Here is a 14,241-nt window from a genome sequence, read left to right as displayed (position 1 = left end):
CTTGTTGTTATAGGGTCTATAATGCATTGAAATGACATTAAACTAAGATAATAAGATGGTTATTATCATCATTTTTCAAATCTTTATTAACCAAGAAAAAGTCTTTACTTTTGTGGTTGTCTTCCACATTGCCTAGAGCGAAATCAGATTTCTGTAGATGATTTGTCCTGGGAGGTAGGGCCATGGCTCCGAACCTAGTCTGGTCCTGAAAAATCTCCAAACGGAGCCGTGAATAGCCCTATGGCTCAGCCCAACCCTAAATGAAAACAAGAATTGGCAAAGGAGCCGTAAGGGTGAAATTGGATTGGGCCTTTATCTGGACATGATGATTTTTCCAATATCTTTGGAGCCCTGAAATATTGGTGAACCCAATCGGAAAAACAACCAAACAATTGAATTAAAGCTGCAAATCTCTACTTTGACCCCATAGGAATTGTTTTTATTTCAATTCCAAACTGTTGAAGTATAGTGCTAAAACAAGACCAAATACTTCCTCATGGAAAATACTCATGGAGGGCACTCACGGAGGGCACCCTATCCTTCTCCTTACTGGAGCCGACACAGTTGTGTGGTTCAGCCCCCACTGTGTTCTACACTCCAAGTAATGGCTCTGGAGCCTGACAGGTGGCTATCGCTATGGATACCTGTAATCAGACACAAATACACTGAAGTGGGACTGAACCTTACATGGCAGCACACCCATACTAAACACAGCACACCCACACTAAACACAACACACCCATACTAAACACAACACACCCATACTAAACACAACACACCCATACTAAACACAGCACACCCATACTAAACACAACACACCCATAATAAACACAACACACCCATACTAAACACAGCACACCCATACTAAACACAACACACCCATACTAAACACACCTTTAATAAACACAACACACCCATACTAAACACAGCACACCCATACTAAACACAGCACCCCCATACTAAACACACCCATACTAAACACAACACACCAATACTAAACACACCCATAATAAACACACCCATAATAAACACAACACACCCATACTAAACACAGCACACCCATACTAAACACAACACACCCATACTAAACACAACACACCCATACTAAACACAACACACCCATACTAAACACACCCATACTAAACACAACACACCCATACTAAACACAGCACACCCATACTAAACACAACACACCCATACTAAACACACCCATAATAAACACAACACACCCATACTAAACACACCCATACTAAACACAACACACCCATACTAAACACACCCATAATAAACACACCCATAATAAACACAACACACCCATACTAAACACAGCACACCCATACTAAACACAACACACCCATACTAAACACAACACACCCATACTAAACACACCCATACTAAACACAACACACCCATACTAAACACACCCATACTAAACACAACACACCCATACTAAACACAACACACCCATACTAAACACACCTAGAATAAACACAACACACTCATACTAAACACAGCACACCCATACTAAACACACCCATACTAAACACAACACCCCCATACTAAACACAACACACCCATACTAAACACAACACACCCATACTAAACACAACACACCCATACTAAACACACCCATAATAAACACAACACACCCATACTAAACACACCCATACTAAACACAACACACCCATACTAAACACAACACACCCATACTAAACACAACACACCCTTACTAAACACACCCATAATAAACACACCCATAATAAACACAACACACCCATACTAAACACAGCACACCCATACTAAACACAACACACCCATACTAAACACAACACACCCATACTAAACACAACACACCCATACTAAACACACCCATAATAAACACACCCATAATAAACACAACACACCCATACTAAACACAACACACCCATACTAAACACAGCACACCCATATAAATACACCTATACTAAACACAGTAATTTTCCTCCTGTCCACTGAACGACTATTAGGTAAAAGGATTAGATTCAAGAGTAGAGGGAAGGCTAAGGATTGGAAAATATAATTGTGGGGCTTGTGTGTAAAGCGGGGTACACATAAGGATTTTCAAAATCTTAACCGAAATCTTATCTGAGACAGACCCCACACATGAAGATACAAAATCTTGGATTGAACAGCCTTGATTGTATTGTGTGTGGTGTGCGCCGATTTTCCCATTTCAGCACCCCACAGACATAAAGATTTTCGTTACGACAGACTCCAGACTCTCTAGAGTCTCGTTCCCCAAGCCAGAAATCTCGCGTGAAGCCATCCTTTTAATATTGCCTTTAAATTACAAAATAATTAAATTAAGATTATATAATGATTAAAGCACTTTGAGCCGCAACGTTTGCAGGAAAAGCGCTATACAAATAAAGTTATTATTATTATTATTATCTAATGTAGTACCCTGACTGACCTGTACGAGACAACCATGTGCGACAGGGCAAATAAAGTGCAGAATAACAAAAAGAAGAAGTCAGCTCGCTTCTTGATTGGCTACATTCCATCCCCGTCATAGTTGGACTCGCGAGCAGGGTTGCCAGATGGGAATGACATTTTCCAGCCTAACCACAGTCTAAAACCGGTAATTCCACCAAACAATCTGGCAACCCTATGATTTCTGGTCGTAAGTATTGAACACATTTGACATTTACGATTGCCGGCCACGCCCATTTTCCGAGCAGGTTGTCGGGAGAGATTGACTCTTAACACACCTCACACCACAGGATTTTGTTATAGGAAAATGTTAAGATCCATCTGATAATCGGGCGTTTCTGTGTTTGGTCGGAAGGGGGAAAATCAGGCCAAAATCGGCCAGAAAATCCTTGTGAAAATGTGTGTACCCCGCTTAAGGTATAGTATGTGTATCTCGACATTTACACATACATGTTTGTGTGTGTGTGCGTGTTTGTGTGTGTGTGTGCGCGCAAGCGTGTGTGTGTGCGTGAGCGTGTGTGTGTGCGTGAGCGTGTGTGTGTGTGTGTATGTGCATCTCCACAGGAAGTCGAGCCCCAGGCCATGTTTTTGCAATTTGGGGAGCAGTGGAGGGTCATGGGGGTCTTGGGGGTCTTGGAGGTCTGTACTTCAATGGCCTCTTGGGTTATCAGAGGCTCAGCAGGGCTTGTTACTGCAGCTACAATCTGCCACTACCAGCAGCAGGGTCTCTACGGGCCAAGAGAACTGATTAACTACATTATGACAGAGCAGAGAAGGTCACACCAAATATGATATTCATAGTATTCAGGAAATGGATTCTTTTTTTTGGGCGCAGGATGCTGCACTGATTATTCACGTCCATGCTGATTATTCTTGAACTGTAGAGCTAAAATTAAAGACACTGAAAGTGTGATTGGAAGGATTTGAAGGGAGTCTTTGTTGCTATTAAGTTAAAGTTGAATAGCATTTTTGGACCATCAAGATATACAAAGCATTCTTTGTGGGAGTGCAACATGTTCAGATTTTGGGGGAGTTTTAATGTGAACCATTAAAAAACCCAATCTCCTGCCTCTATCCCACAGTATATCTCCAACTATGTCATCAAAATGCCTAGCATTTATGGTACTAAGCTACTGAAAATGCCCTGTTCGCAGTTTCAAAAATATGTTTATGGAATGCATTCTAACAGCATAAACACAAGCTTTATCACCTTGCAGTGAGCCAAACACTTCCCGGAAAACAGTTCTCTAAATCTGGCTACAGATCTGGCAGAAAACCTGATTTTGTGCCACCATTCCCAACAATACAAGGTGCTCTCTAAAAAAATGCTCTCCACTTCTCCCTTAATGCCTTAACTCTTGAGTACCGGCACTTTTGTCGAAACATACCAAACATACCCTCGAACGGAAAAATTGGAGTGCGTACTACGTACTAACCACTGCTTTCAATGCTAAAGGCCAAGCTCACAGGCCTAGGCCTTAACCCTGGCCTATGTGACTGGATACTGGACTTCCTGTCGGACCGACGGCAGGTGGTGAGAATGGGCTCTAAGATCTCTGAGTCCCCTCCTCTACTCCCTGTACACCCACGGCTGCGTGGCCACACACAGCTCCACCTCAGTGAATCAATTCGCTGATAACACAACAGTGATTGGTCTGATCACCGACAACGACGAGACGGCATACAGGAGAGAGCTCAGTAGAGCCAGGAGAACAACCTCTCTCTCATCGCCGACAAGACCAAGGAGCTGGTAGTGGACTTCAGGATTAGTGGTCGGGGACAGGACCCCATCACCATCAATGGGTCAGCCGTAGAGAGGGTCAGCAGTTTGAAGTTCCTTGGCGTCCACATCTCTGATGACCTCACCTGGGACGTGCAGACCAAACATCATCTCTGATGACCTCACCTGGGACGTGCATACCAAACAGGTGGTGAAAAAGGCACATCAGCTCCTCTTTCACCTCAGGCGGTTAAAGAAGTTTAGCATGAGGTCGACCCTGCAGGCCTTCTACAGAGCCACTACCGAGAGTATACTGACTGGGTGCATCACTGACTGGCATGGCAACTGCACTGCCCTCAACTGAAAAGCGCTACAGAGGGTGGTGCGAACAGCCGAGCAAATCACTGGATGTGAGCCTCCCTCCATCCTGGATATATACGACAAACGTTGTGTCAGCAAAGCCTGGAGGATCATCAAAGATCCCAGCCACCCCAACCACAGTCTGTTAGACCCCAGCCATCCCAACCACAGCCTGTTAGACCCCAGCCACCTCAACCACAGTCTGTTAGACCCCAACCTCCCCAACCACAGTCTGTTAGACCCCAGCCCCCCCAACCACAGTCTGTTAGACCCCAGCCACCCCGACCACAGCCTGTTAGACCCCAGCCACCCCAACCACAGCCTGTTAGACCCCAGCCACCCCAACCACAGCCTGTTAGACCCCAGCCACCCCAACCACAGCCTGTTAGACCCCAGCCACCCCAACCACAGCCTGTTAGACCCCAGCCACCCCAACCACAGCCTGTTAGACCCCAGCCACCCCAACCACAGCCTGTTAGACCCCAGCTATCCCAACCACAGCCTGTTAGAGCCCAACCACAGCCTGTTAGACCCCAGCCACCCCAACCACAGCCTGTTAGAGCCCAGCCAGCCCAACCACAGCCTGTTCAAACCGATGCCGTCCAATAGGCGAGGCCTCTTCTGGAGCCTCAGGGCCAAAACTCAGAGACTGCTCTTGAACAAGCCCACTGTAGACAATTGACTATCTTCCCCTAGCTCACCCCATGTACACGGACTACAGTAACCTTAAGCTCAAAGCCACTTTACTACTGAACTCTCCATTATCACTAGTGGCACCACTAGTGTATCCTGTCTTGTCTTGTCCTGTACTATTGCCACCTTATCTTGTATCATGCACACACGCACACACACACACACACACACACACACACACACACACACACACACACACACACACACACACACACACACACACACACAGAAACACACACAGAAACACAAACACATCCCACAAAAGAAAACACACACACACACACACAGAAACACAAACACACCCCACAAAAGACAAAGAACCGCTGCCTGTCTGAAGCCAGCCCCAGACGGATCCAAACGGGTCCGTAGTTCTGTGGCTGGCGGCGTTCTTCCAGGCGTCCAGAGAGGCAGCGGTAGGGAGGAGACAGAGCCTGCGGTCCGTTGCCAGTAAATACAATTCGCTCGTAAACCCCAAAATTATATAGACAGAGTACACAAGTAATAATGACCTATAATGTTGTTAGATCAGAATCCGGGGCGGGGGGGGGGGGGGGGCGAGTTCTCTCAGCCTGAGGCCAACCACAGGAGAATATCACAGGGGATATCCAGCCATTATCAGATGACAGCTTAGTAGACAGACTCCTAATAGGATTCTACTGTACGGCAGCGGGAAGCTGAAACCCCTCTTTCGTCCCCCGGGAGGCTGGCTGGGAAGCTACTACGCTGGTTCTGCTTTGCACACTATTACGTGGGTGATGATAATAATAATAATAATAATAATAATAATAATAATAATAATAATAATAATAATAATGATAATAATAATAATAATGATAATTATTATTATTATAATAACAATTATAATAATTATAATAATAATAATTATAATAATAATGATAATAATACATTAGACTTACAGTATATAGTGCTTTTGTAGACACTCAAAGACGCTTTTCAAACTGAAAAGATCGAGTAGTAATAATAAAAAGACACCAAAAATAAATAAAATAAAGTATTGGGGCCTAATTAAGGTAGTGCTGGGGACACATGGGAAGGGGAGGGGGAGAGGGTTAACTGGTGAAGGCGAGCTTGAAGAGGTGGGTTTTGAGGGCCTGTTTAAATGTTGGGAGGGTGTTGGCCTGTCTGATGTGGTTAGGGAGGGCGTTCCAGAGGGACGGGGCTGCGGCTGAAAAGGCCCCATCACCCCAGGTCCGGAGCTTGGTCCTGGTGGTCTTGAGGGTGGTTTGGTCGTCAGACCTGAGGCAACGGGAGGGGGTGTGGAGGGGGACGAGGTTGGCAAGGTAGGAGGGGGTGATGATGGAAGAGACTGTACATTAGAAAGCCTGCTGTGCATCATGGGGGTGACGGCTAGGTTGGGGAGGGGGTTTGGAGCCCAAATGGTTTCCATGCCGATCATTTCCCCTTCTTCGCCCTTTTACATCTGTCGACGTCTCTCACTTTCTCCCTCGCTCACGCTTGCTCTTTTCCTCTCCGTTGCTCCTCCCTTCTTGCTTTCTTTTCCTCCATCCCTCCTTCTTTACCCCTCCATTGTCTCCCTCCAGTTTCTACAGCCCTCCCCCCTTTCCAGCTCCATCTCTCCTTATTTTCCATTATCTCCTGTTTGTCGTTCTGTCAATCAATTCATCTAGTCTAATCCGTCTAATCTAGATGAACCTCGTCTCTCTCACGCGGCAGCTTCTAGCACACTATCCCTCCACCCCTCCCTATGTCTTTAACCCCCCCCCCCCCCCCTCCTTGTCCTGTCTTTCTCTCATGCAACAGTTCAGAGAGAGAAGCGAATCCCTCCGGCCTGCACATCCACTCAGATGCCGAGGCAAGATGTCTCATAGGAGACCCCCCCCCCGCCCCCCTCCCCGCCCCCCTCCCTTCCCCCCTAGCCCTTCGTGGGGGAAGGGGGGGGGGGGGCGCGCACTCTGTGGGTGATAGAACTTCTTCCTTCGGTTCTTAATCTAGGGTGAGTCAATTAGCTAGCAGGTAAATAGCGTGTGATTTGGCACATGGGGACCGAGTTGCCACCCTCAGAGGAGAGCAGACACAGATAGTGGATCAAGTACCCAGGGACACGGCAGCCCCACTTCTGTTGCTCCGCATCGTCGAGTCGCAAATAAGAGGAAGATTGTTAATTCCTTCTATTTATTATTTTTTTTATCTTCTCTTCTCTTCTATTTTTGGAGCGGGCAGTCCCCCTCTTATATGTTTGATTAGAGACAGTGAAGATAGAACCACCCCAGGTCACTGGACCACCCCAGGTCACTAGACCACTACAGGCCATGGTGCTAGACCACTACAGGTCATGGTGCTAGACCACTGGACCACCCCAGGCCATGGTGCTAGACCACCCCAGGCCATAGTGCTAGACCACTGGACCACCCCAGGCCATGGTGCTAGACCACTACAGGTCATGGTGCTAGACCACTGGACCACCCCAGGCCATGGTGCTAGACCACTGGACCACCCCAGGCCATAGTGCTAGACCACTGGACCACCCCAGGCCAGGGTGCTAGACCACTGGACCACCCCAGGCCATAGTGCTAGACCACTGGACCACCCCAGGCCATAGTGCTAGAGCACTGGACCACCGCAAGCCTATTTGCTTCTCCTTTAGGTGTTTTGGCAGTTCAAATTCGATCTGTAAATCTCGATCTCAAATTCGATCTGTGATTTTATCTAGTCATATTATACATTGGAGATTTTGGCATTACAGAGTCATTACTGTAGTAAGTGTTCTCTAAATAGTCATTTGTATATGTTCTGGCTATAACAGTGAATGTAAATGGTCCTAATTTACACCCCTTAACAACCTCCACCACTCTTCTGAGAGCAATGATGTTACAGCTCTTAACAGCATGACTCATCCACCTCTCACCAAGACTGCCAAGGCTGTAATCCTAATCCACATAAAAAGTTGACTTTAATATACTGTAAATCTACTAAACATTACCGTAAATGTACTTCAACATACAGGAAGTCCATTACTAACACAACCGTACAACCATAAATTGGGTAATGCCTCGAGCACTAAAATGAAAGCTCCAATTGGTTTGTATCAAACTAGAAAACACATAAAAATGTCCTATTCTCATGTCTGCCATGCAGTAGCAGCCTTAGTCATCTTGCCAACGGGCAGATCTATGAATCACACCAGTACTGTTATTCAGTTTAGCATTAAGGATACTAGCTGTGTACCGGGGGTGAAAACTCAACTGCCTCTGTAGACCAACTCCCCTGGCACAGGGTGATAAAACACAAGGGCTTATTCGGGGGGTGTTGCGTCAGACTTGAGTGTTTTTTTTTTTTTTTTCAGCGTCTCTGTTCATTAGAGACAACACCGGAAAGTGAATCCTCTGGAAGGACGGGGGACGAGTCACAAACTTCCCATGACTTCCAGACAGACAGCCGAGAGGAGTCGTTAGGATCTTGAAACTTAACGATGTCGCCACTGACAGCTAAGTTTGAAGGAGTTTAAATCACAATGAATCGCACACAATCGTTACTGTAACTTGTGTTTGTGTCCCCCCTGGCAGCTTTAGTTGGAGGCTGCCAGCGGAACCGACATTGTCCTGTCACAGACGACCAGGGCTGTCAAGGTGGAGACAGTAGTTAAGCGGGGAGGGAATGACAAAGCGTTCTGTCACTAAATCTTGCCAAATCGAGAGACGCAGCGGTGGCCTATAAACAACCCCTCTTACCTTGACTCAACAGGAGTCGAGTTTATGGAGAGAGAGAGCGTCTCAGGTGACTCTTTTTGGGTTTCTCCACCCATTTACACTGTCCTGCAAATGGCTTTTCTAATTGCCTTATTTATATGGCACATCTCAGCTGTGGTAAACAGCTCCGTCAGAGTGAACTCAGGCCCCTCTGTTGTTGTTAATGGGTGCTTCCTCGTTCTGCGCTCGTTACCCTTCAACGAGCAGGCCCAGGAGGATTGTGGGTTGGAAAACACTGCCGCCGCCGCTGTGTGTACCGGACGGATGCCTGAGAGCAAAATTATGTCTCTCTCTCCTTCAGTCCGCCCATCAGAACTCATTGTTTCACACAACATCAGACGCTGCCTAGGCTATGATACACAGCATCAGACGATGCATAGGCTATAATAATAATAACTTTAATTTATATAGCGCTTTTCAAAAAGCCCAAGGACGCTTTACAAGGGAATGATCGGACAGACAAAACAGAAAACAAACAAAGCAAAACTGAAGTCCAGGGTGGGGGCGTTGCGGATCACTATGGGGAGGGACTTCCAGAGAGTAGGTGCGGCCACGCTGAAGGCTCTGTCCCCAAAGGTCCGTAGGTTGGTGCGGGGGGTGGATAGCAGGCCCATGTCTGCGGACCGCAGGTTCCGAGAAGGGGTATGTTGGGGGAGGAGGTCAGTTAGGTAGTGGGGGGCGCAGGCGTGGAGGGATTTGTAGGTTTTGTACGTGATGCGGGACTTGACCGGGAGCCAGTGGAGGTGAATGAGGGTGGGGGTGATGTGCTGCCAGGGCTTGGTGTGGGTGAGGACCCTGGCAGCTGAATACGATACACAGCATCAGACGCTGCATAGGCTATGATACACAGCATCATAGGATGCATAGACTGTGGTATTAACAGCTGCAGTGAGAAAGAAACCTGTTGGTGGAGACGTTCTAATACCGTTTTCTTTGTCATTCGGTCCAAAAAGCAATTCCTGTTGGTTGTTTCCAAACTCCTATCACGAGAGAACTGTGATCCGGCTGTGCTCTATTGTATCGCACCTCCTTCTTGCACTTGTGAAACACGTCCGAAACAACCACATTGTTGTGCAGCCTAACCCCAAAAAAACAACTCACGACTGAATACTCAGCCCCACCGAGCGACCGTCTCTTTGCTCAGTATATTTAACATTTGGAAATGTTTGGATATTCAAGCAGAAGCCTTTATCCCAATGTACGACAATACGTTCGACGGAGTAAGTCAATCATCTATCCCGCGAGTCATAGCGGGAAAAAGTAATCTACGCTCAGGCCTGGAGCCATCGGCAGTCATCGTGCTAGAGAAGACGATTATTCTTTGATTTGTTGTCGTCTGACTCTGTATGACTCTGTGTCACGCTGCAAAGCCATTGCATAAGTCAAAGCAATTCCATTCCCCCTTCGAACCAGAGCTAGTTTCATAGAAAGGTAAGCTCCGTGTTCCTTTGCTGTCTGGTTTAGTAGCTTGTGCCATCTGGCACACACAAGGTCAAAGGGCAACCTCTGTCAGAGCCGGCCTATTCCTATAACGTATCCATCCCCCATTACCCAACAGGATTATTCAGTAGGAGCCCGACGGTAAGCCTTGTTCATGTCAACAGACGACAACTGACTAATCTTCATGGAAAGCAATGGGAGGCGTGCCCCCCCCAACCTTTTGAGCATATCATTCATATTCTCCCAGGTCTGATTAGGCACTAGTTACCGTTCTAGACACACCTGGATATCTGCACACAGATCTGTCGGAGAGGAGAGTTTCCTTGGCGAGCGACGACAGCGTCGAGACGAGAACAGATGTACACACGCAGCATGCTGAGCTCTCTCTCTCTCTCTCTCTCTCACACAGACACGCACACACACACACACACACACACACACACACACACACACACAGAAGCTCACATGTAAGCACACACACACACACACACACCCACACACCCACACACATAACAAGCTCATTGACTTCTCTCCCTCTCTCCTCTCACACACGTACACACATACAAGTGCGCACACACACACACACACACACACACACACGCACACACACACACACACACCTCTCATATCTGGAGCTGTCAGCTATCTTCAGCGTTTGTCGGCTGCTTGCGTGTGGATTGTAAAAAAAAAAAAAGCTCTCTTGTCGAGACTCAACAGCACGCCCACAAACCTCCACCAGCGCTGCTAATTTAGAGCTCTACAAAGACAGAGGCGTCCATCACAGAGTCCTAGTCTCACGGACACGACAAGCAGATTCTTCTGTGGTCCTTTTAACACAGAACACAGAGAGAACCCCGTCTCATTTGCCTCCCCCTCCTACAGTGGCAACATGCTCTGTAAACGGTGTAATAACAGGAGCTTCTGCTGCGAGAGAGAGCGCAGTCCTGCACACGAGGAGGAGAAGCAACAGCCTCTGCAGCAGCAACAGTTGGCTCTCTCTCCACAGCTCCCAGAGTTTAGTGAGCTACGCCACGCAGACACAACAGCCAGACACAACAGAGATTCTGGCACCTGGCAACCAGAGGAGTAATAAGGAGCCAGAGGAGGAGGAGGAGGAGGAGGAGGAGGGATAGGATGGATGGAGAGATGGAGACAGACACAGTAAAAAAGCCACACAGCCGAGAACCAGACACCTGGCAACCAGAGGGGCATAGGGAGGTGATGGTGGTGGTGCTGGGGGTGGGGTGGGGGTGGGGGCAGAAAAAGAGGGGAGGAGGCTGGAAGACAAGTCAGAGGTTGAAAAGAGGAAGAAATAAAGGGAGCAGAGAGAAGAGACAGAAGAGGAAAGGAAGGAAGGAGAGAAGAGAAGAAGAGAGAGAGAGGTGGAATATAAAAAGAAGAAGCGTCTCACTCACTGGAGTCGTCCGAGTCGTAACCCTCCACGTCCACAGGCTCCTCCTCCTTCTTGGCGGTCGCCAACGGCGACGGGGCGGCGGCGGCGCCTCCGAAGGCTCGGTCCGGGTCGTCGTCATGGGAACGGGCCGGCGGGTTGTCGGCGGCGTCCGGGTGCGAGGAGGAGGTGGAGGAGGTGGAGGTGCGCAGGGAGCCGGCCCGGCTCAGGAGCGGCGGAGGGGGGGGCGCTGCTGTGGGGGGGGGGGAGACCCCGCGGGTAGCGGGGGAAGTAGTCAGAGATCTGCTTGATGGGCTGGATGGGGCCAGGGCACACGTCAATGGCCATGTGCTCCTGGATACTGATGGTGGTCTTCTCGCCTTTGCGTTGTGTCATGCATGCGGTCGATCTCAGAGAGGTACCAGAACCCAGCGCCAAAGAACCGAGCTGCGTCAAGAAAAAACGGTGAAAAAAGTGCGAAAAGGGTCCGAAAAAAAGAAAGAAAAACCAGAGAGACCCCCGCCCCGCCCTCCTGCTAAACCCACCCAAAAAAGGACCACCCCGACCCCCCCCCCCCCCCCGACCGAAAATAGGATCGTCAGTGATGCTTCTTTTTTCCTCTAAGCGTGTTCCCCTGAAGAGAAAGCCGAGAGAGAGAGAGAGAGAGAGAGAGAGAGAGAGAGAGAGAGAGAGAGAGAGAGAGAGAGTGGTCCCCTGACAGTGAGTATGTCCTGGTGGTCCTTGGTTGATTCTCCTCTAACTCCCCCCACCTCTTGCTACGCTACACTGGGCTACATGGAGAGCCGTGACTGGCCCCCCTGTGCTCTCTAACCATGCTCTCTCTCTCCTGCCTGCCTCGCACACTACTACTACTACTGATGCCTGCCTGCCTGCCCGCCTGCCTGCCTGCCTGCCCGCCTGCTCTCTCTCTACTGCTCTCTACCTATCTCTCCACACCCTGCTGTATGAGTGTGTGTGTGTGTGTGTGTGTGTGAGAGAGAGAGAGAGAGAGAGAGAGAGAGAGAGAGAGAGAGAGAGAGAGAGAGAGAGAGAGAGAGAGAGAGAGGGGACAGGGAGGGAGGGAAGGGATTAGAGAGGAAGGAGGAGGGATCAGTTGATGTCACTGCTTAGCAACCGAGCGGTAAACAGGAACGGCCGGCGCGGGTACTTAATTATGCTATTAGTCCCCATCCATCTGTCAGTGTGTGTGTGTGTGTGTGTGTGTGTGTGTGTGAGAGAGTGTCTGTATGTACAGTATGTACTGTGGAGTATGCTTGTGTATGTATGAGGAGTGCATTTGAGCGTGTGTGTGTGTGTGTGTGAGTGTCTGTATGTACATGAGAGTGTGTGTGAGAGCGAGAGAGACAGAGAGGTGATGCAGAGAATACTTCTGTGTGTGTGGGGTATGTGTATGCGTCTCTGTGTGTGTGTGTGTGTGTGTGCATGTGAGTGTGTGTGCGCGTGCATTATTGACTGCAAGAATCTGTGTGAGAAACCATATCTGTGCATGTTTTAGGAGAGGAAGCACATGAATGTGTGTATGTGTGTGTGTGTGTGTGTGTGTGTGTGTGTGTGTGTGTTGGCTCAGCACTACTGTAACTGACTGTTTTCATAATGTCAAAATGCACTGATAGTATTTATGTCCTTTCGATATTGTACATGTATGTGTACATAAATAAAGCATTTAAAATGTGCGTGTGTGTGTGTGAGAGAGAGTGTGAGACAGTGCATGAAACGCAAGGAGAGACTTCTAACCAGCCCTTCCCACATCCCCTGACACTGAAAGCAGTGGTTGGTAGCAGTGATACAGTTCAACAATTCAGAGTGGGATGCTAGGTCACTTGGTATGCAGTGGTGTGCTCAGTCACCTGAATGAAGTCAAATGAATCCTCAGAGCAACAGGTGTTCCAACAAACAAATCGTGAGCTTAGAATTATAAGGTTCTATCTTCGTTTAGGGTAGTTCAGAGATATTGAGCGTCAAAGTTTTTACATTCCATTATGTTTTGTGAGATGGAACCTTTGTATTTGATGAATTACTAACTCAAAAATGTCAACATTTTGAAAATAACCACACAGGCATTAATAAACATGGAGATAGAACCGTATAATTCTAACGTCACGAAATATCACAGAAACGACAATTAAGACTGGCGACGTGATAATGATATGATAATCACGATAACGATAATAACAGTACGTGAAACCCAAAGGCAAATATAAGAGCCCTTACGCATTGTTCCCATACAGTATACGCATGTAAACAATTTCATTTTACGGTTTGTAACATGCTACTATACACTAAAGAAGTAACAGGCCACAAACAAGTTGATATTTCTGTTTTTGTCTTTCAAATGGAGACTCCAACCTAGATTGTACACGGTGTTGTCTATTGTGGATGTCGACAGCCTCGTGTGACAGGGCTGTGAAGGGTAGCTG

General features: G+C 47.8%; 1 protein-coding gene across 1 annotated transcript in view; it reads right to left on the bottom strand.

Annotated features, from left to right (window-relative positions):
• doc2b (double C2-like domains, beta) overlaps nt 1-12,199 on the bottom strand; it is a gene marked incomplete at both ends in the record, with an annotated part of 256,747 nt that extends 244,548 nt beyond the window's left edge. Inside the window, 2 exon segments of the mRNA XM_080528763.1 lie at nt 11,829-12,069; nt 12,071-12,199. Of these exon segments, the coding sequence (XP_080384889.1) occupies nt 11,829-12,069; nt 12,071-12,199 (370 nt within the window).
• Between the last annotated feature and the right edge of the window lie 2,042 nt (nt 12,200-14,241).

The sequence above is a fragment of the Nansenia antarctica genome, assembly GCF_963989245.1.
Source record: "Nansenia antarctica genome assembly, chromosome: 4".
NCBI lineage: Eukaryota > Metazoa > Chordata > Actinopteri > Argentiniformes > Microstomatidae > Nansenia > Nansenia antarctica.
This window is presented reverse-complemented; position numbering and strand designations above follow the sequence as displayed.